Below are 20,892 nucleotides of genomic sequence, written 5' to 3'. Positions count from 1 at the left end.
TCTCACTGAGTGACCAAGCCCCGGTTAAATTATTCATTCATTCAAGATTTATTGAGCGCCTACTGTGTGCTAGGCACCGTGCTAGGCGCAGAAATACAGAGATGCATTAAGATACAGTCCATGCCCTGAAAGGTTCACAGTCTAGAAGGGGAGACAAACATGTAAACAAGTAAAATACAGTGTGATAACTGCCACAAGAGAAGCATTTACAAAGAGCGAGGTAGCCTGGAGGGCGAGGGGCATGGGGGATGTCTTCCCGGAGGAGGGGGCCTTTGAGGGGGGATTGTGAGAGATGAATGGGTGTTTGCCAGGCAGACAAGGCCGGAGGGGCAGGGGAAAGGCATTCCAGTCTGAAGAAAGAGCATGAGCGAAGGCACAGAGGCAGGAAACTGCATGTCTTGGGGGACAGGGAACTCTATTCTGGTGGTATTGCTAGAGTTGGTACCAGAGGCTGTGGCTGGGGAGGGAGGCAGAGGCGGGACGATGGGGGGAAGCTGAAGGGAGGGGTCGTCTCCGAGTCTCAGCAGAGGTGAGCGGAGCCCAGCCCGAGGGAAGGCTTGCACACAGGAAGCCAAGGCTCCTGGCTGACCCGAGGCATGCCCGCTCGAGGACCTTATGGTTCCTCTCTTTGGCTCCAGGAGGACTTGGACTAGAGACCAGAGGAGAGGCTGAGCTGGGGGAAAGGCCCAGGCCTGGGGTCCTGGAAGCCGCCACTCTGACAGCAGTCTGCTCCCGGACTTCTGACTTCTGCGCTCTGCTGCGCAGACCCCCCACCCCCAGCCAGGGTGGGACCAAGGATCAAATGAGAAATGACATGGGGGTGTTCTTGGCAAACTGCAGAGGGCCAGATGAATAATGTCTTTATAACTAAAAGCAGAGCGGGACTGAGAGGATAAAGAAGGAGTTAGAGCAAGGCAGAAGTTCCTAAGAACAAGGACCGTCAGGAGAAAACTGCCGTGGCGGCCGGGGCGGAAGATGGCTTTCTCTCCCCTGGAAAGGGGAGTCCTTTGGGCCCCAGGCAGGGGCGGAGGCCTGCTGCACGAGGAGACTGTGGGGCTGCAATCCCAGCTTCCTGTGTCTCCTCAGCCTGAGGTCGCAGTTTCCAGTTTCCGTGGCAACCAGGACCCTCCCTTTTCCAGGCTGTAGGGGAGTCACTGAGGCCGAGATTGTCCAGACAGCCAGACTTCCAGCCCTTTCATCTTTCCCAGAAATGGCTGTTTGAAAAATGCTTTTGTGGAGTGGGGGGGGGGGGGGGGGGGGGGGGGGGGGAGGCTTGGGGAGGAGGGCCAGTGTCTCAGGACACCAGAGCCCAGCTCCCCCTCTGAGTGACCGCTTTTCCAAGGCACCACACCTCAGGCCACTTTGGGGGACCATCTTTCCCAACCCTGGATGGGAGAAGGGGGAAGATGACCCCTCACTGCCCGGGCAGGAACAGGGCAGGAGAGGAGGCACCCTCGCAGCTGGCTCTGGAGATGTCCCAAGGCTCCGCCTTTCCTCTCGCCCCGGATAACTCAGCCTCACCCGGTGGGGTCTCCAAGCCTTCCACCAGCCTCCTCCTCCTCGGTCTCACGTCCTCATCACCTCGACCCTCCTCCCCTGACAGTGCTGGGACTGATGCCCGCCGTGGGCGCCGGTGGAGGTGGCGGGTGGTAGCGATGAGAGGGATGGTGTGGTGCGGGCGACGGGTGGCCTCCCCGCCGCGGGGGGGAGGGCTGGGATGGGGTGGGGGCTGTCACTTGCTCTTGTGCAGGTCCTTCAGCCGGCGGAGCTTCTCCAGGAGCTCGGCCCGGGAGTAGCTGTCGTCCCCAGTGGGGCCCGGGCCTGGCCCCAGGGCCTCCTGCAGCACCAGGCAGTGGGTCCTCAGGAATGGGTTGTAGGAGCGCTCTTCTCCCAGGGTGGACGGGCACTGTGGGACGAGAGGCACCAGGTTGAGCGGAGAGAATCTGGAAAATAGACCCAGTCAGGGAAGCCTCCCCACCCCCTACCCTGTCTCAGGGTCCAGGAGGCCTCGCTTGAAGGCCTGTGAACGGAGCCCCCCCCTCCCCCGTCAGAGCTCTGGGGAGGGGCCTGCAGGCCCCAGCTCAGCAGAGAGGGGCTCCTGCTGGGGAGTGCCTTCGGGCCCCTCCTGGACCCAAGCCCCCACCGTGCTCTTGCGCTCCATCCGCTGCCTCTGCACCCACTGCATCTTCCTCTCCCGGGCCAGGTTCTCGGGCTCGACCACACCCGCAAAGCCCAGGTTCTCCTCCGCGTACTCGTGACCTGAGGACCACCACGGGGGCAGAGAGCAGGACACACAGAGATTGGTGGTGGGGTCAGAGAATGTCCTCCCTACCCACTGGCCTCTGGGTACCTGACAACCAGGGGGAGGCGTGGCCCTTCCAGGAAAGCCCCAGCCACACGGAGCTGCTTCTCTGAATGTGGGCACAGGTCAGCCATGAGTGAAGGGGCAGAAGCAGTTCAGGGGGGAAAACCACCAGACCTGGAGCCGGGGGACCTGCATCCTAGCCCTGACTCTGCCCCTGCCCAGCTGTGCAACCTCAGCCAAATCGTGGCACCTCTCTGAGCCACAATTTTCTCATTTGGCAAGTGGAGAAAACAAACTATAATGCTACTAGAACACAGATGTGTCCCTGGTGCCTAGAACAGAGCCTGGCACATGTTAGGTGTTCAATAAAGCACTTGTCAAATGAATGGATGGATAAATATATGGTTTGAGGATTAATTGACATATTAGTGATGCGTTTTAGAAACTATGGATATCCAATGTGTGTGCGTGTGCGTGTGTGTGTGTGTGTGTGTAGGGACACGCGGTGTCTGTATGGATGGACAAACGGACACTCAACGTACATGCATGGGGAGTATAGATCTGGATGCGTGCAGAGTAGATTCACTGACTTCTCTGATAAGCAAAGGCTATTTTCTGTTCTAGGCTCTAGCTATAAAATATCAGCCATGTCTCTGAGATGCACCAGGGCCTACAGGGCTCCCAGGAGGCAGAGGGCTGGCTGTCAGGGGCAGTTAGTGTGAGAAGCAGAGGCATTCAGAGCCAGTGCTCCAAAATGAAGGGCGCTCTGCCCTGACTGCTAGAATTGGCTCCCCGGAGCCATCAGAGGTGGAGTTGCGTCACCTCCGGGCCCGAAGCTGGGTGGGCTGGGACTCTAGGGGGAGTGAGGGAGGGGTGGAGGGGCACCTCACCGGGCCACAGCAGAGTGTCATCCCCCAGACCCAGCACCGTGTCCAGGGAGCTCAGCATGGTCTCTGCAGTGCCCTCAAAGGTCCGTCCTGGTGAGGGTCGGCGGGTATGTTACAAGATACAAGGAGAACACAGCTTGGCGTAAGTAAGAGGGGTGGGGACCAGCTTGCAGAGCTGGGACTGGCCAGCAGCCCTAGCCTCGCCCCTGCCATACCCACTCCCCCAGGCTTCCGTGCCGTCCTTCCCACTGGATGCTGAGCCCACATATTCACTCCCCAACCAGACCTGTTTGAAGCCTCTGTTGCATATACTGACATGTGGGTGGGGAGGGGGTACAGAACCTTCAGGCTGAGTTCTAAGGGCCCCAAGCACAGCTGGTGTGGGGTTGCTCTTTTCCACGGAGCACTTTTTTCTTTGCCAGTGCTGCCCTTTGAGACTCCGTGCAGCCTGGGACTGTGGTCCTCCCCCACCCATGGTTTACCCTCTCATTTGGAGGTTCTCCACTTTTTGTAACCAGTCTCTCCAGTGACTGTATCAGAGAACTAGGCTTCACGGTGGAAACAAATACCCTGTGAGGTCTGTACTCAGTTACCGGTGTTGTCTCATTCTGTCCATCCCCTGTGGGAAGTTGTGAAGGTATTAAAAAAAAGGGGGGGGGGGCTAATACAGATGGGAGTAACTGTCAAGGCAATATCTGTGCTAAAACCAAAGTTTTAATGCACTGCATGGGACTGTGGCTGTCCTTGGGTCCCTGTCCTGACCTCTCCCCCTCCTTTCTGGCCCCTCCTCCTGCTTCCCTTTTGGGGGAACTCACCACAGCCAGAGAGGAAGAGCAGGTCCCCTGAGAAGAGGCAGGAGGGACCCTTGTAGGGCTCCCCATCCAGCAGGTAGACCAGATGGCCTTGCGTGTGGCCAGGGGTGGCCAGGGCCCGGATCTGGAGCCGTCCCACGCTAACTACATCTTGATGACACAGGGGACTGAGAAGCAAGGCAATAGCGGAGAGAAAGTACTAGAGCTTGGGATGTGCTGCTCCTTGTCCCACCCTAAGCCCAAGGAGCTTCCACACCAAAGAGGGAAGGCACCCACGATGCCCAGGGCTTCAGATCCAAACCCTCGCCTCTTCCTCTTTTGGGGACCATGGCTGGATGAGTTGGGGGGTGGGTAGTGCCAGTCTTCAGATGGGCTCTGATCTGCCCTCTAAGGGTCAGGAAGGGCATCAGCAAAGACCCAACTGCTGGCAATCCTGCGATCCTCGACTGAAGGGTGGGGTGCGGGAAAGGGCCCACGGAAGGACCATCCACCCTGGGGTCAGGGACTTACTGGGTGAGGTAGGGGATGCCGTCCTGAGGGCTCCCATACACCCGACAGTCCTGGTGCCGCCGGCTGAGGTCACGGTTCCCTCCACTGTGGTCCCTGTGGGATGGCAGAGACAGGCAGGGACCCTGAGGGGCAATGGTACTAGGCCTCCTTGCCTTCCTCTTTCCCAGATCTCCAGGCCTTTGGGCACTGAGCCCCGGGCTTCTGAAGTGAGCCAAGCTGTCCACACCTCTAGGCCTTTGCTCAAGCTGTTCCCCTGCTCAGAAGGTCATCCCCGCGACTTGCCACCCCTCCCTTCTGTCACCCAGCCAATGCCAACCGATCTTTCTGGCCTCTCTCAGCTCCAGGGTCATCAGCCTCTAGTCTCTCCAAGTGGACCTGGTCACACTTCACCAAGTGCCCCCCACCTCCTGCACCTTGTGCCAAGTGCCGCTTAAATGTTTGTCATCGTTGTACACTGTCATGCGGGGCTGTCTCCCCCACTGGACTATAATCTCCTTGAGGAAAGAACTCACGAGGTCTGCCCACGTCCCAAGCACAGCAGGCATCTACTACGTGCCCACGGAATGAGAGATAAATGCCTGCCCTGCCCTCCTCTAGGGCTTTAGGAGTCTGATAAGTGCAGGGTGGGAGACCCGCCCCTTCCCTCCTTCTCTGCTGATGCCCTGGTGGCTTTAGGAAGAAGGTGGGTGCCCGCTCATCCTGACTCCCGGCCCCCCAGCCCAGCCTGTCCTCCCTAGGTCCAGTCCCAACAAGCCCGCCGGGGCCAGGGTCGGCCAGGGAAGGTCATCCATACCCAGATGCCACCCCAGTCCCTTACCAGTGCTTGTGAGTGCAGAGGATGGCAACCAAATCAACGCCCTCCTTTTCAATGGAAGCCTGGGGGAGAGAGAGGAGGTACTGAGACTGAGGAGTGGTGTGCAGAGAGGGACAGGGGTGCAGGTGCTGGCTGCAGAGGGGGCAGCAGGGAGGATGAGGGACAGGGAGGTGATGGAGCTAGAGGATGAGAGAGCTAGAGGATGGAGCTAGGGGGGAGGGGGGAAGCTGAGACTGAGCAAGGGCAATGGGGGAAGGGTGGGGAGGTGGAGACCCGAGGTGCGTAAACACACAGATACAGCCACATACAGCGAAATCGGAAATGGGAAGGAAAGATGGAGAGATCCAGAGACTGACAGACACAGATGAGGAGAGAAGAAAGACGGTCAGAAAGGCGCCACAGAGAGTGAGAGACAGAAGAAACCTCAGACCATGGTCCTGAGTCAGCATCCCTCTCCCTGTGGCTCAGATCCCCCACGGCTGTCCTCCCCCCATCCCAGCCATGCCCTGGACACTGGCCCTTAACCCCGCTGTGGTTGTGGGGGTCTATGTGTGAGGGCATGTGCAAGGGGACACATTCCACTGGCAGAGGGATCAGGGTCAGCCCCTCTCTGGTGACACCAGGTACCCCTGCCCCCCCCCCCCGCCCCTCCCCTCACCTGTACAGCCTGAGGGTCAGAGGGGTCCACAACCACAGCCAGCCGGGCCTGGGTGTCGATGATGAGGTAGCTGTAGTTGTCTGAGAGGACGGGGATGGGAAGCACCTTCACTCCTGGGGGACAGAGATGGGCTGTGGACAGGGTGACGCGTAGGGAGCCCAGCAGCCAGGGGTGTGTGATGGGGCATAGGCAGGGAGGGTGGGTGGGCACAGCCTGGGGCGATGGTGGCCCCGGGGCAGCCAGAGCTCACCGTTGAAGAGACGGGGCTGGGTTCTAGAGTGGCCTTTGGGGTAGCGATTCCGAGCCCTGCGCAGCTGCTGGCGGTAGAAGAGGTACCCGAGCCAGGTGCGGGTGTACAGGCTGTACCTGCGGGGCGGGATGTCTGTGCTCAGCCCCGCCCCTGCACGTGGGCGTGGGTCCCTCAGAGATGCCCAGGTCCCACGTGTCCACTCCCTTGGCCAGGCCCCCCCCCCCCCCCCCCAGTCAGCGCACCGCTACCATTATCTTGTGCCTACTGTTTGCCCTGCTCAGTACACTGCCGTGATGGACACACCCCGAGCCCCAGGCCCATCAGGGCGGATGTGAGCTGAGGGATTCACAGAGGGGACTCAGAGGGGACTCAGAGGGGAGGGGGTTATTCCACGAGAAGGGTGGACGCGTTAGGAAGCTGAAATGAGGTGTAAAAAGTGTTTCCGGAGAGCAGTGATGCATCACAATCACGCCTGGGAGTTAAAACAGATTCTTTGCCCCATCCCCAGCTTCAGCAGGTCTGGGGCGGGGCCTGGGAATTTGCATTTCTAACGAGCTCCAGGTGATGCTTGTTGCTGCTGGTCCAGGGACCAAACTTTGAGAGCCACTGGGGTAGAGGAAACAACAGGCCAGGCCCAGAGGCGGCAGACAGCAGCGCGCTCTCCTTTGCGGAACTATAGAAAGTTCTGTCTGGCTGTCTGGTGGAGGAAGCAGGGAGAGGTAGGCTGGACGGTCTGACCACACTCACTCCTCCCTCCCGCCACGATTTCAGGCCATCCCACGCGCTGCACAGAGAAAGGAAAAGGCGACAAGTCAGCACAAACAACAGAGGGGACTTGTGAGTGACAGAGGCCTCCAAACACAGGACACGGGCAGGCAGGGCAAGCTTCACGGGCGTGTGACCTGTGCGGTCACGTAAGGCCCCTGTGCTCGGCTTAGCGCTCCGTGGTCACCATCTTGAAGCTCTTCATGATTTTTTCTTAGAACTTGTGTCCTGCAAGTGAAGCCTGACAAGGGAACAGGCGGTGGGTGGAGGAGATGACAGAGCACGTGTGCGCTCTGTCCCGACTGCCCCGCACCCATACCGCGTGCGCGGTGCCCACAGCCGGGGCTTCTGGTGCATCCGTCATGGTGGGCATTCGGACTCCAAGTGGTTACAAGGTGAGTACACACCTATGACTAAGGGGCACACCGGCTGCCCGAGAGGCCACACCTTGGCCCAAACCAGAATTGGCTTTAAATGCAGAAGGAAGTTAGTGGCATTCTAAGAAACACCAATGACCAAGAAACCCTGTCCATCCTTTCTCACTCGTGTTATTACCCTGTATGATCCGATCACTTACGCTGTAAAAGATGCTACAGAGGGAAAAGGAAAGAGGGTAACCTATCTGTCCCATCTTTTCTGTCCTCCCTCGCTCCTGAGTGAGCTGAAGGCCGACAGAGCTGGCAGAATGTGTGTGTGTCAAAAGGGATAGAAACAGGTAACTTCGTTTTGTGCGGCATTTTCCACTGCTCAGGTAAGAACAAAACACATTATCTGCGTACATGCTAAGAAATGTGAATTACGTAGTTTCAATGATTTCATATGTGACTTAAATGTCATTTAAGACTAAGGCAGAAGGCAAAATTCATGTTAATGACTCAGATTTTTAATTTTTCTTTACTTAGAATGACATTAAGTAGCAAACTAAAAATATGAGGACAGGTCAAAAGAGAAATTGTAGAAGAAAGGAAAAGCTTATTATATTTTAGTACCTTTCATGGCACCTTTTTCCTGCTCTTTGAACAAAAGGCTCCAAATTCCATTTTACATCAGGCCCTGCAAATAATGTGAGCAGCCCAGCTGGCTCAGATCGAGCCACCTGGAGCTGTCCCACATGCTGGCCTCTCTGAAGGGAAAATGGAAGTAGGCTGGGGTGGTCAGGTGCTGGGAGGGCGGGTGGGGGCTTCCAAAAGCCTCTGTGCCAATGTTTAGGGTTGTACAGCAAGTCAGAAGAGGGGCAGAGATTCTGGCTGATTAAGCCTGGGACAGAGAGTTCGAGGTACAGGGTGGGGGGTCGATAATGCACCCTAAATCTCTACAGAGATTTGCTGTGTTTCTGTTGGGGTGGTGGGGGCAGGGGCAGCCGCTCTTCAGGCCCCCCTTTGGGAAGAGCTGGCTGATTTGCATACACGTGCTTCAAAAACCAAGCAGGTTTCCTCGATTTTGCCAGAGTTTGATCATTGCGATCCCTGCTCTGGGTACCCACACACGTGTGCAGGTTGGGATTTGGATACACCACGGGAGGGTCTGGCCATGCTTTCTGTGTTTGGATGTGCAGTTTTCATAGGCCCCCCTCTGTTGTGCTTTCAAATCAGCTCCAGCCGCTTCACACTTTTATGCATTTAAACCATGTTTAGTGAGGCCTTTGCTCTTAGCCTGCTTTGGGCGCACAGTGAGTAAGGCAGAGTCACCGCCCTCTAGCAGCTTATATTCTAGTGGGACAGACAGGAGAATAAAGACATGTCAAGTCAAAGTGACAAAATAAAACCGGGCAACAGAACAGAGAATGATGACATCAAGGGAAGGCCTCTCTGGAGGGTAACGTTTCCAAGAAGTGAGGGAGCATGCTGTGTCAGAATGTGGGGAAGGCTCACCCAGAACTGGACAGACCAGAAGTGTAAAAGTCCCCAGAGGGAGGAAGGGAGCCAGCTGGCAGGGGCTGCTGATTTTCTGTGCCTCTGAGAGAGGATTGGTTGGGACAACGTAAATAGAAAAAGAATGTCAGTGAGACAACTGGAAAGATTTCAGTAAGGTCTGGAGGGTAGTTAAAGAGTTTCTATGGGTGTCAATTTCTTGGTTCCGCTAATTGTCTGTGGTTATGGAAGACGTCACATTCAGGGGAGCAGGGTGAGAGGTGTATAGGAATCCCGTGAGCTATTTTTGCAAGTCTGAAATTATTTCAAAGTGAAAACTTACAAAATAATAAATCAGGGATTAAAATCACCCTTTCCTCTGTGCCCCGACACCACCTCGCATCTGTGCTTGGAGTCCTGTTCCTGATTTCATTTCTTCCTACTAAGGCTTATGGAAAGCGTGGGGGCCCTGGGTTCCAGTCATGGCTTGGCTCCCCCAGCCCAGTGTCCTTGGGCAAGTTATTGGTCTCTTAGATTGGGCTCCTCATCTATAAAGTGGTGATACCATGACTTATTTAGTTCTGCGGGCCTGCGTGAAAATTCAGTGACATAAGACGAGATAACAAATGTTAACAGTCAGTTGAGGGCCTGGTGGGGGGAAGGCTCAGCAACTGTCGCTTCCTTCCCGAATTCAGCCGGGCACCCCTCACAGCTGTTAGAACGTGGTTGTCCACATTTGGGAGGGACCTGATAAATGTTCCCTTGTCTTCCTTATTGGATGCTTATTATATGTGCTTGATTTCCCAGCGAAGGTCAAGATCCACAAAGGGAGGGACTGTGCCCTGAGAGGCTGCCGTGAACAAGGCCGCTTTCTTTCATTTACTCTTTTCAGCAACTATTTCCTGCACGTGCTGGACATGGTGCAGACAGCGGAGAGCAAGGCAGGGCCCTGCCAACATAGGGAGGGGAGTGGCCAACTGACACCAACCCAGGAAACAAATCAATCGCAAGCAAGCGAGCTAACTGCAGCTGGTGGTGGAAGAGGGCAGCAGAGGGGAGCCCGTCTTACTGGAGACAGGGTGCTCCGGGAAGGCCTGTCTCTTCTCTGAGGGTCACAAACGAGCTGGGAATGGAAATCAGAGAGGGAGTGCGGACTGTCTGGGCGATGCAGCAGCACTAAGGCCCCGAAGCAAGCAGGAGTGGGGCATGTTCTGGGAGTTGCCAGGAGGTCTCGGGAGTCTCTAGGCAGGGCCAGAGGGATGGAGAGTGCCAGGGGAGGGGTCAGAGGGGTGGGCAGGGCCAGGCAGTGGAAGGGGGCAGGAAACTGCTGGTGGTTTTTATTTTTTTTTAATGTTTATTTATTTATTTTGAGAGACAGCGAGTGGGGAGAGGGGCAGAGAGAGAGGGAGACAGAATCCCAAACGGGGGGGGGGGGTGCTGAGGGGGGAGGGCTCTGCACCATCAGCAGGGAGGCCTATGCAGAGCTCGAACCCACAAACTGTGAGATCATGACCTGAACCGAAATCAAGAGTTGGACGCTTAACCGATTGAGCCACCCAGGTACCCCAGTTGCTGGTGGTTCTTAAAGCGGGGAGGCACACGCTCTGACTTCCCTTTCTGGGAGCTTACCGGCCTGCAGTGTTGGAGGGAGCCGTTTAAGGGAGCAGGGTGGAGGAGTGGGGAGATGGAGAAAGTTGGGAATGGACGCCAGGCCTGAGATCTGTGCCCTGCTTGGCTGTGGGAGAGAGGGACAAGGTGGCCTTTATGGGCCCGAGTCTAGATCACTGTCCAGAGCAGGGGAAGGACCTGGGGTGGGGGCAAGGACCTAGTGACTGCTGGGATCCTGTCCTCAGGCCTGCTCTTCCCCTGACAGTGACCCCCACGTGACTCTCTCCAGTCCCAGAGCTGTGGCTTCTTCTTCATCTGCCTCCTGTGCTGGCTGGGTGTCATGATCACTGGGGTCTGAAACCATGCTCGTCAGCCCCTCCCACCATGTCTTCTCTCTCTGGGAAAGGCCCCGTCATCCTCCCAGTGGCACAGCTTAGGCCACCATTTCACCCTGTCCCTGACACATGCTACCAAAACAGAACCCTCTCAGTTTTGCTCCCCCCAACCCCAAGACGGGCTGCCCCAGGGAAGAGGCCCCAGAAGCTCTTCACGAGGCCCGTACAAAAGCCTCCTTTCCTCAGCTCTCTGCCTCTGAACCAAACCGTAAACCACTGGAAAAATGTAAGTTCCTAAAACGCCACCTTTGAATGAGTCCTGCTCCTGCTCAAAAGCCTTCGCTGGCTCCCCACTGGTGACAGGAGAGTGTCACCACACGATCATCCAGAGCACCAGGTCTCACTCAACGTGCACAAAGCTCAAACACACAGCATTAAACTAACAGGCAAACTGTAGGGAAAACAGACAATCTGACAATAGTTATTAAAAATGCCGAAGCACACCAAACCATTATCTGTACTGTTTGGGGATACAGATGTATGTAGTCAGAGAATAAAGGCATCTGAGCGTATGGTCAACGTGCAGGTTAGCAGGCTTCCTTCGGAGGCAGGAAGGAAGTAGGCTGCGGGGGTGGCCACAGGGACTTCACAGTGTCAGTAATATTTTGTTCCTTAAGCTGGGCGGTGGGGGTGGAGGTTGTTATATTATCCATCTTCTTTCGAATGCCTGAAATAACTCATTAAATTTTCAAGCTACCTTCCTGCCTCAGCTCCTGCAGGTCTCTTGGCCTCGAATACCCTCCAGGCCTTCTCCTCTTACTGGAATCCTAAGTATCCTTCAGGACTCTGCTCAAACCCACCCTGATTACCCCAGCAGAAAGCCACTTTCCTCTGCTCCATCTAGAACATTCAGCTTCACCCCCCATCACCCCACCCCCACCCCTGGGGGTGGCAGGAGCTGAGCCCCTCAGTGGCAGGGAACTTATCGACTTCTATCCGGTGTCTAATCAGTGAGTGCCATGCATGGGGGAGGCAGACTTGGCTGGTGACCCAGCCTGCTCCTCGTGGCTCCTCCGGATCCCCCTGGGAGGCCCCCTGCACTAGTAGAGCACAGAACTGGCACTCAGAAAATGCTGGCTGAATGCCCAGGAAAGGCTGGGGCGGGGGGGGGGGGGGGGGGGGGCAAACATCCAGGTGTTAAAGTGACTGGAATGGAAGGTGTTCCTTCAGCTCAGTGGGCCCCAGGCCTGGCTGTGGACCCTGTGAAGCCCAGTGGGGGCTTGTGGGGCCCCAGTTTCAACCACCTCTGCCCCTCCCCCACTCCCCCACCTGCCTCTCAAGTCCCCCCCCACCCCTGCTGCACCCACGCACCTGGCCAAGCAAGGTGCTCTGAGAAGCGGGTCACTAGACTCAAAGACATGGGTGGGCTGTGTTACAAGGCACAAAATCCCAGCTGCCCAGACCCTGGGGTCTGGACCCAGGGCCCCTGAATGGAGGAGCTGGAGGAAGCACTGGATGGGGGTCTGCACAGGCAGGTTAACTATTGTCAGATCATCTGTTTTCCCCACAGTGTGTCTGTCAGTTTAACTATGTGTGTTTGAGCTCTGGAGCTCACTGGTCCATTCTTCCCCAACGTCACCTCAGGGCAGCCCAAGCTGAGCGAAGTGCCTCCCATCAATCGCCTCCAGTCGGCCTCCAAGTGACCTGGAGGCAGCTGCTACCAATCTTCCATTTCATAGACAAGGACACTGAAGCCCGGAAAGGTGGGGAGGGGGCCGCCCATGATCACACCAAGGCCAGCGGTGGGGCACAGATTCATCCCCGGCAGCCTGATCCTGGAGTACACACCCTTGACCGCTAGAATCCGCATCCCCCCCCCCCCAAACCCAAATCAGGGGGAAGAATGACATGAGTGGGCCTGAACTATTTGGGGGCAGACCCAACGCCTCTGAGGGCCTCTGCTGACAAAAAATGCCATGTTGGGGTCACTTTCAGTGACCCAGACACACAACCCAGGATCTGGCCACTGGAACCTCTTGGATCCCTGGTTTTAGCCTTTTTGAGACTCAGACTTGGGCCGAACTTATTACATGTGTGGCATTTTACCGATGAATGCAGAGGGTCCGAGACCCCATAGGCCTCAGGGTAAGACACCCTAAACTGGAGAATCCTGAAGGCCCCTTTCAAATCTTGACTGATTCCCAATCCTGGATGTATGACTGGGTTGATGGTTCCATGGGTAGCATCATGCACCAGATGCAGAAGAGTGGGAAGGCAGAACAGACCCTGGCCAGGAAATGTGAAGCACTTACTGGGAAGAACCAGTCCTATCTCCTAGCCTCCCACCTAGCCGGAAGTCACTGCCCCATATAATGGGCCCCTACAGCTTCCTTTCTTCTGTTGCCAGAGGCAAGAAGCAGGAACTCACTCCCCAAGCCTCAGTTTCCTTCTCAATGAAACCGGGTGCTCCTCCTCCTTGAAAGAGCAGCTCAGCCCCGAAAGGTCACATGATGTCACATGATTTACAAGATGATGTAGACACCCCAGGGCCGATGTGGGATTCAAATTCTCTGCCATGGGGTTCCCAGGCATTGTCAGGAAGCTGGGATGTATGCGTGCCTTGGGCAGCTGCATCAGAGTGATCTGGGGTTGCTGGTTAAACAAGAAGATTCTTACCTTTTCCTTTTCTGCCTGCACCCCCACCCCCACCCCCACCCAGATTCTCATCCAGCAGTTCTGGGGCCCAGAACTACTCACTGTCACCTCACCAAAAAGAAAAGAAAGTTCCTGGGGCGCCTGGGTGGCTCAGTCGGTTGGGCGTCCGACTTCAGCTCAGGTTACGATCTCACGGTCCGTGATTTCGAGCCCCACGTCGGGCCGGGCCGTCGGGCTCTGGGCTGATGGCTCAGAGCCTGGAGCCTGCTTTGGATTCTGTGTCTCCCTCTCTCTCTGCTCTCCCCCATTCATGCTCTGTCTCTCTCTGTCTCAAAAATAAATAAACGTAAAAAAAAAAAAAAATTAAAAAAAAAAGAAAAGAAAGTTCCTTAATTGGTCCTCTGGGACTTAGAAAAACCGCTGTGCAGATTGGGGAGGGGGGAGGGGGAAGGGGGAGAGGGGAGAGGGGGACAGCCTGCCTCAGGTGATTCCCTGCAGTTGCCCTGAGGGGTCAGGGGGGTCAGGGCTGGGACACAGCAACAGCCACCCCAGTGAGGGCTCACTGGCACACCTTTCACTCCCAGCCGCACTGAACAGAGTGTGGCTTCTCTGGCTTCTGAGTCTGCACTTCCAGCCCTTGGGAGGCCCCATGGGGCCTCAGCTGGGGACTGAGACACAACCCCTTCCCCCCCCTCCCTCAGACACCCAGGGAGAACACACAATGGAGTTCTTCTTCCCCTCCTCCCTCGGGCAGTCTCCCTATCCCTGGCGAGAGAGGCCTGAGGGCTCTCGTTAGCTCTCCCATCTAGCCTGGGCCCCAGACTCCACTGGGACCCGATGGGCAAGCCCAGGTGGCTGAGGCCTCTGGTCAAGAGGTCCTTTGGGCATCTGCCCTCCGATCCCCCAGGACCCAGCTTGCCCCAGGCTTTGCGTCTGACCTGACGCTCTTTATGAAACCAAACCCAGAAACGCTGTCTGAGGGCCGAGGGGCCTGGAAGGCGACCAGGGCACAGAGCTGTGCTGGAACAGGCCCTTAGGAACAGAAAGAGGCTCAATGTTTTACGCTTTCTCAAAACTGAGGAAACTGAAGTTAATGAGACAGCTAAAATGGCCCTAGAGAGTGAGTTTCCTGAAGCTGCCAGCATGCCTGGTGGGGGGGTGGGGCGGGGGGAGAGTTCTCCATGCCCAGGAGAGGGGCAGTACCTGCACGTGGTCAAAACAGGCCTGCCCTGGGGTGCCTGGGTGGCTCAGTCAGTTAAGCGTTTGACGGGCTCAGGTCGTGATCTCACAGTTTACGGGTTCGAGCCCCGCATCGGGCTCTGTGCTGACAGCTCAGAGCCTGGAACCTGCTTTGGATTCTGTCTCTCTCTCTCTCTCTCTCTCTCTCTCTCTCTCTGCCTTTCCCCACCTTGTGCACTCTCTCTTTCAATAATAAATACATAAACTTAAAAAAACAAACAAACAATGGGGCGCCTGGGTGGCTCAGTCGGTTAAGCGTCCGACTTCAGCTCAGGTCACGATCTCGCGGCCCACGAGTTCGAGCCCCGCATCGGGCTCTGGGCTGATGGCTCAGAGCCTGGAGCTTGCTTCTGATTCTGTGTCTCCCTCTCTCTCTGCCCCTCCCCCATTCATGCTGTGTCTCTGTCTCAAAAATAAATAAACGTTAAAAAAAATTTAAAACAAACAAACAAACAAACAAAAAACAAGCCTGCCTGGGAGACCACGGGGCCTATCTCCAGTCTCTATGCCTGTCCCGGGTTGGGCTTCTGCAGCCTTCACAGCCCTCTCAGGACTCCATCCATCCCCCCCAGAGGGAGGAGAAGTCACTGCTGAGGGCTCTCAGGGAGGACCAGAGGCACAGCCATTGCTGGAGGCCTCTTGGCCATGTCTCCCTGCCTATAATCCCTGCCAAGAACCCTGGGTTTTGTGTGATTTGGATTCTGGTCTGTTTCAGCTTTCCCCTGCTGGATGAGGGAGACCTCATCCCAATGCCAGGCCCTCTTGATTCAGTCCTGCTCCCTGGGCTTGGAGTCCAGTGGGGGAATCAGATCTGGGAACACCTAATGCAAGAACAAGCAAGAGTGTGTAATGAAAGCTCTAAGGGGGATGCCAGTGCCAAGGATCACGACAGAGGCAGAGATGAATTTTGACTGGGGAGCAAGGGCAGGCTTCATGGAAAAGATGGCACCGGGGCCAAGCTTTTCATTCATTCCAAAAACTTGTAACAAGGGCCACCTCTGTGCCAGGCACTGTTCTGGGAGCTGAGATACAGGAGTGAAAGGAGATTCTTCCCTCGTGTGGCTCATATTCTGGTTGGGGGAGAAAACCAATAAACATATAGACATGTCAATATATAGGATGTCATATGGTGATACGTACTATGGAGAACAATAAAGCAGGGCAGAGGGGATAGAGTACAGGGGTGTGAGTGCTGCTATTTTTACAGGGGGTGGTCAGGGCAGGACTCCCCAGTAAGGTGAAGTTTGGGCAGAGAGCTGAAGGGAGTGGGGCAGCAAACCATGTGGCCATCAGGGGGAAGAAGGTTCTAGTGAGAGAGAACAGCAGTGGCAGGGCACAGAGGTAACCCTGTCTTGGAATGTTCCGGGAAGAGTGAAGTGGCTGACTGGGCAGAATGAGCAAGGTGAACAGCATACCAGGTGAGGTGGGGGATGGGCTGCTCTCAGAGGGCCTTTAAGCCATTCTGGAGGGATCTGAGCAGAGAAGCGGCACATTTCTAACGTAAATCTTAACGGTTTTGTCCCATTTGCTGTGCTGAGAATACTTTGGGGGTACAGATGCCAAAGGAAGGAGTCAATTGAGGAGGCCTGGGAAGAGACTGTGGGTTGGCCCAGGGTGTTAACAGTGGAAGTGGGGATAAGTGTTTTCAGAGTTTGGATATATTTTTTCTTTTATTTTTTTTTAAGCTAAACTCTACACTCAACATGGGGCTTGAACTCAAGACCCCAAGATCAAGAGTCATATGCTCTACTGACGGAGCCAGCCAGGCACCCCTGGGTACATTTTAACGGTGAGCTTTGAGGATGCAACAAAACTCGACAGGTAGAGATGTAGGGAGGAAGGAAGGTCTGACAGGCCCAGACAGAAGTATAGAAAGAGCTCAGGGCTTGGGGAAGATGGCACTGGGCCAGATGTGGAGGGGGTGTACCAGGGTCCCAAAGGCCTGGGTGAGGGGTGCGGACTCCATTCTGGAGGCAATGTGGCTTGGGGAAGGAAACACTCACTCAGGGCCATGCTTTGGAAACTACCCTGCAGCAAAGAGGCCACTGTGGATGCTGGAGCTGTAGCTCTCCAGGGTCCCAGAGGCCTGCAGAAAGGAAAAGGACCCTCTGCTCCCCTCATGCAGGGGCTGGCCCAGCCCACTGCCTCTACCCCAGCCTTCGTTCAGGTCACAAGCAGGTGGGTCATTTACTGAAGAATCATCAGCCCAGGATTCTTGCCACTCCTTGAAATCAAGTCAGTGGACCTTACTGGCCCCAGAGGAGGGCGTTCCTCTTGCAGAAGTGGAGCAAGCAAGGTTTGTCCCAGGGCCAGTTGGTCTTACTTAGGTTGGGAGAGTCAAGAAAGACCCTCTATGCCTAGGAATGAAGAGGGGGTTTGGTCAGGGAGGGTAGAAGGGCTTTGCCACCTAGGACTGTCTAGCCCCAAAGGCTGGCTACCATCTACTTTCTCAGTTCTGTGAGACATTCCCAGCCCTGGATGAGCCCAGCCTTGCTCCCCATTCACCCCTGCCCCCTGAGGCTCTGCTCAGGGCCCCATTCTGCAACACCCCCTCAACTACCACTGAGAAGGCAAAGGGGCAAAAGGGAAACTGAGGCACGAAGTAGGTGGCACACATGGGAGAGTCCCACACCCTTGACCCCAGCCTCCGTAGGCATAACCTGCCACTCCCTGGGGAACTTGTCATGCCCTGTCTCCCGCCCCAGATTGGGTCCCTTTCACATGTTCCTTTCCCCTCTTCCTGGAAAGCAGCAACCAGACTCTGTTCATATCTGTGATCCCACAATCCCAACCCAGAAGAGTTAGGATTTCAATGAATAAAGGGATGTGGGATTTCCTGAGGGGTGGGTGGACAGGATAGGCTTGGAAAACAGGAGAAGGAAGAAAGCTCCAGAAAGATCCTAGCTGGTGCCACCTTCGCATCCATTCTCCATGCTACAGAATGAGCGATTGCTAACATTTCCCAAGCACTTACTATGAGCCAGACCTTTTGCACTTAATATGCAAATTTCATTTGATCCTCAAAGGATCCCCACGAAGTAGGTACTATCACCAGGCGCATTTTACAGACGCCAACAACTGAGGCATAGAGAGGCTGAGTTATCTGTCCAGGGCCCCATGGTTACTAAGCAACAAACCTAGGATTCAAAAGCAGATTTGTTGAACCCGCATGCCATGTGCTTCACTGTCTCCCATGCCCTTCAGAGTCTCGAATGTGTGTGTCTATCTCAGGTTAGCCTGGATCTACCCTCCGCGGTACCCAGTCATCCCCATCCCAAGGCAGCTGTGGTTATGTTTGAGGAAACCCCTTTATAAAATTGTCAAACACCAGTGATTACTGTTATTAATGATAATAATTACTCTCCTCTTAGTATTTCCATCACTTGCTTTCCAGCCCCCAATGGAACCTTCTATTTGTGTTCCTCTCAGCCACACATTTAGGGTGGAGTGTGCCCGTGAACTCTGCCCCTTCGCATCATGGCCTGTCCCGTCACCCCCCCTCCATCCTTCCTGGAGGCAACCCCACAGCAGCAACACCTGCCCATTTCCCCCAGACCATTTCCTGCTAACACCCCCTGTCCCTCCCAGCAGCAAGCGGCCTCTCCCCCAAGGGACTGGACTAATTGTTTCCCAGACCATGGAGGGGCAGGGTCTGGAATTCTGATTCCAGGCACGCCCTTCTGCCCTGCAAATTTTGGGAGGTGATTCCAAGGCAATGGTGAAATCCAGACACAGGAAAGCCCAACAGGAATACTGAATTCCAAAGAAGTTCTCCGAGAATTCCAAGTTTTGGGATTTGGAAACTCCCAGGTCCTAAGTTCTACGAATATCCAAGACCTCAGGATTCTGGGACAGCAATCTTGGGAATTCTTATTTCAGGACTTCTGATTTCCAGTTCTTTGTGGAAACATCTATTTTTCACTTCCTCAGGCTGTTTGTATGACTTCAGCATTACTGATTTTGAAAGCCAGAAGTAAATTTTAAAAATCCTTCCCCAAATAGAGCTGTACAATTCCTAGAAGTTTTGTGGGTCCCAGATATGAAATTATTTAAATGCTTGTAAAGTTCATTATTTTAACACTATTTGCAGAGCAATGGTGACTCGGTTGGAGCATGATCAAGAATGTGACCAATGTTGGGTGCCTGTCTGGCTCAGTGTTAGAGCATGTGACTCTTGATCTTGGGGCTGTGAGTTTGAGCCCCGAGCTCCATGTTGGGTTTAGAGATTACTCAAAAATAAATAAATAAATAAATAAATAAATAAATAGGAAAAAAAAAAAAAAAAGAATACGACCAATGTTTGGGCCATTAGAGATGTGAATGCCCCAAAGGCACCCATGATTCTCTCTCCCCCCATGTTTTTCTGGTTTTCCCCCCACCAGGCCTTTAGATCTCTCCTCCTTAGACTGAGTTTGAGTAGAATCCTAGGGCTGAAGCTTTTTGGAAGACCTGGGGTGGTCTGGGGAGGAGGGATAATCATACAATGTCCTCTCTGAAGCTCAGGAAATTCCCGGGCTTGCACCCTCCCCCAAACCTGGCCAGTGGCCAGGGCTCCCACAGTTCCTGTCCCCATCAGAGCTGCCCTCAAGCTTGAGGTCCTGCCCCCTTGCCCTGCTGGCTGTGGGTACGGATTAGGGGCCCTAAGAAGCCTTTTTGGGGCCCTAGGAAGGCTTCTTGTGGTTTTTTCCCAGGCTCTTAGTGTCTCCGTGGCAGATCAGAGGTGGTTACCGCCCTGGTCTGGCCCAAGAAAGGGTAAAAGTAGGGGGAAGGAAAGAGTGAGGACTCAGGAAAGGGGGTCTGACAGGAAAAAGTCATTGGAGGTCAGTGAACCTTGATAGATCTGAGTGAGTAGAGTCGGGTTTTGGACACGGGCCAGGGTCGGGGAATAGAAGGAAAGAGACAGAGTCCCTACACAGCTGGGACTCTAGCTTGAGACAGAAGCGCTTACACTGTGTGGTGGGGAGCTGGGTGATGGGGAGAAGGACAGGGACACATGGAAGGAGCCCGCCGTTCCCGGTGACACTCTGATGGTCTGAGGCATTCCTTCTGTTCTGCACCTGCCCTCTTTTTCCAGTTCCCTTGTCGCCAGCCCCTCATCTGGCTCTTTTCTTCAGCTGTCCTCTCATGCCTCCTTTCCCTGGCCATCCTAGTCTGCCGCTCCAATCCTTCCCCAACGCATCCCATTTTTCCAGCCCCCCTCAACTCCTTCTCTTCCTCAGTCCCCCTAAATCAGAGGTTTCTCTAGCCCGCCTCTTCGATCGCTCTTCTCTGGCTCTGGATCCCCCAGCCCCCTCCCCACCCGAACCCTCAAGTCCTTCCCCCGGCCCCCGCCTCTCAGTCCCCTTTCCCCCCGCGCCCGCCTTCCCGAGCCCCGCATCCCGCTGGAGCCCGACACTAACCCGATTCGGAAGAGCAGCCGCTTGCTGCGCGCCATGAGCAGGCCGCGGAGGGTCCGCCGCGCTCGGCAGCTGCGGGGGCTCGCGAGCAGGACCAGGACGAGGAGCAGCAGCCCGCAGCCGGCGACCCACAGCCACGGCGCGGACCAGCCTGGCCAGGCCATGCTGGGGGCAGGCGCCCGCGGCGGATCGGGGGCGGGAGGGGCGGGGCGTTGCTAGGCGACGGCTCTGCCCTGGCCCCTTGGCAGGGAACCCTTCTGGGATGGGGCCCCGCCCCCTGCACTGCCGGGCTGGGGGGCGTGGGGGGCATTCTGGCCCCGCCCCGCCCGGCGACTCGCGTTCGAACCCGCCCCCTCGCCACCGTCGGCCGGGCGCACGCCCCGAATGCCACCGGGCTGGAGGCGGCCTGGCCCCGCCCCCTCTGGCCGACCGGGAGGCGGGGCCGGTGTGGGCTTCGGACCTGCGCTAATCCGGGTCCAAGATCTCCAGTGGCCTGGGAGGGGACCGAAGCTCGAAGGTCCCCCCGCCCCCTCCCCCGCCCGGCTTTCCTCCCACCTTCCCCCAACAGGGGACTCTGGGAGAGTCCCTGGAATGGTCCTCTTGGCAGGAAACCTTAGACAAACTTTTTCAGCTGGAAGGAACCTGGAAGATCACTTGGGCCAACTGCCATGCATTCATTTATTCATTCATTCAATTAGCATTCTCTGGCCTCCTATGTGCCAAGCACTATGCTGGACTCTGAGAGTGCAAGGGTCAAAGACACACAGCCTCTACGTTCCCGGAGCCTACAACCTAGAATCTGCTGGCA

General features: G+C 55.7%; 1 protein-coding gene across 1 annotated transcript; it reads right to left on the bottom strand.

The window, feature by feature from the left end:
* Nucleotides 1-1,269: 1,269 nt before the first annotated feature.
* Nucleotides 1,270-20,272, bottom strand: LOC122226632 (probable hydrolase PNKD). Its single transcript, XM_042950132.1, has 9 exons — nucleotides 20,088-20,272; nucleotides 6,237-6,352; nucleotides 5,987-6,099; nucleotides 5,332-5,390; nucleotides 4,515-4,607; nucleotides 4,008-4,171; nucleotides 3,196-3,282; nucleotides 2,144-2,259; nucleotides 1,270-1,906 (listed from the first exon to the last, which is right to left on the bottom strand). Exons 1-9 carry the CDS (start codon nucleotides 20,246-20,248, stop codon nucleotides 1,733-1,735), a joined length of 1,083 nt encoding a protein of 360 aa, XP_042806066.1. The 5' UTR covers nucleotides 20,249-20,272; the 3' UTR covers nucleotides 1,270-1,732.
* Nucleotides 20,273-20,892: the final 620 nt, after the last annotated feature.

The sequence above is a fragment of the Panthera leo genome, chromosome C1 (assembly GCF_018350215.1).
Source record: "Panthera leo isolate Ple1 chromosome C1, P.leo_Ple1_pat1.1, whole genome shotgun sequence".
Lineage (NCBI taxonomy): Eukaryota > Metazoa > Chordata > Mammalia > Carnivora > Felidae > Panthera > Panthera leo.
This window is presented reverse-complemented; position numbering and strand designations above follow the sequence as displayed.

What these genes read in the sequence shown, in the direction of transcription:
- LOC122226632 (XM_042950132.1), bottom strand. Translation starts at nt 20,248, where the DNA reads ATGGCCTGGCCAGGCTGGTCCGCGCCGTGGCTGTGGGTCGCCGGCTGC. An exon ending in CCAGCCCCGTCTCTTCAACG is followed by an intron (nt 6,100 to 6,236) that starts GTGAGCTCTGGC and finishes TCTGTCCCCCAG; the next exon opens with GAGTGAAGGTGCTTCCCATC. An exon ending in GGCATCCCCTACCTCACCCA is followed by an intron (nt 4,172 to 4,514) that starts GTAAGTCCCTGA and finishes CTTGCTTCTCAG; the next exon opens with TCCCCTGTGTCATCAAGATG.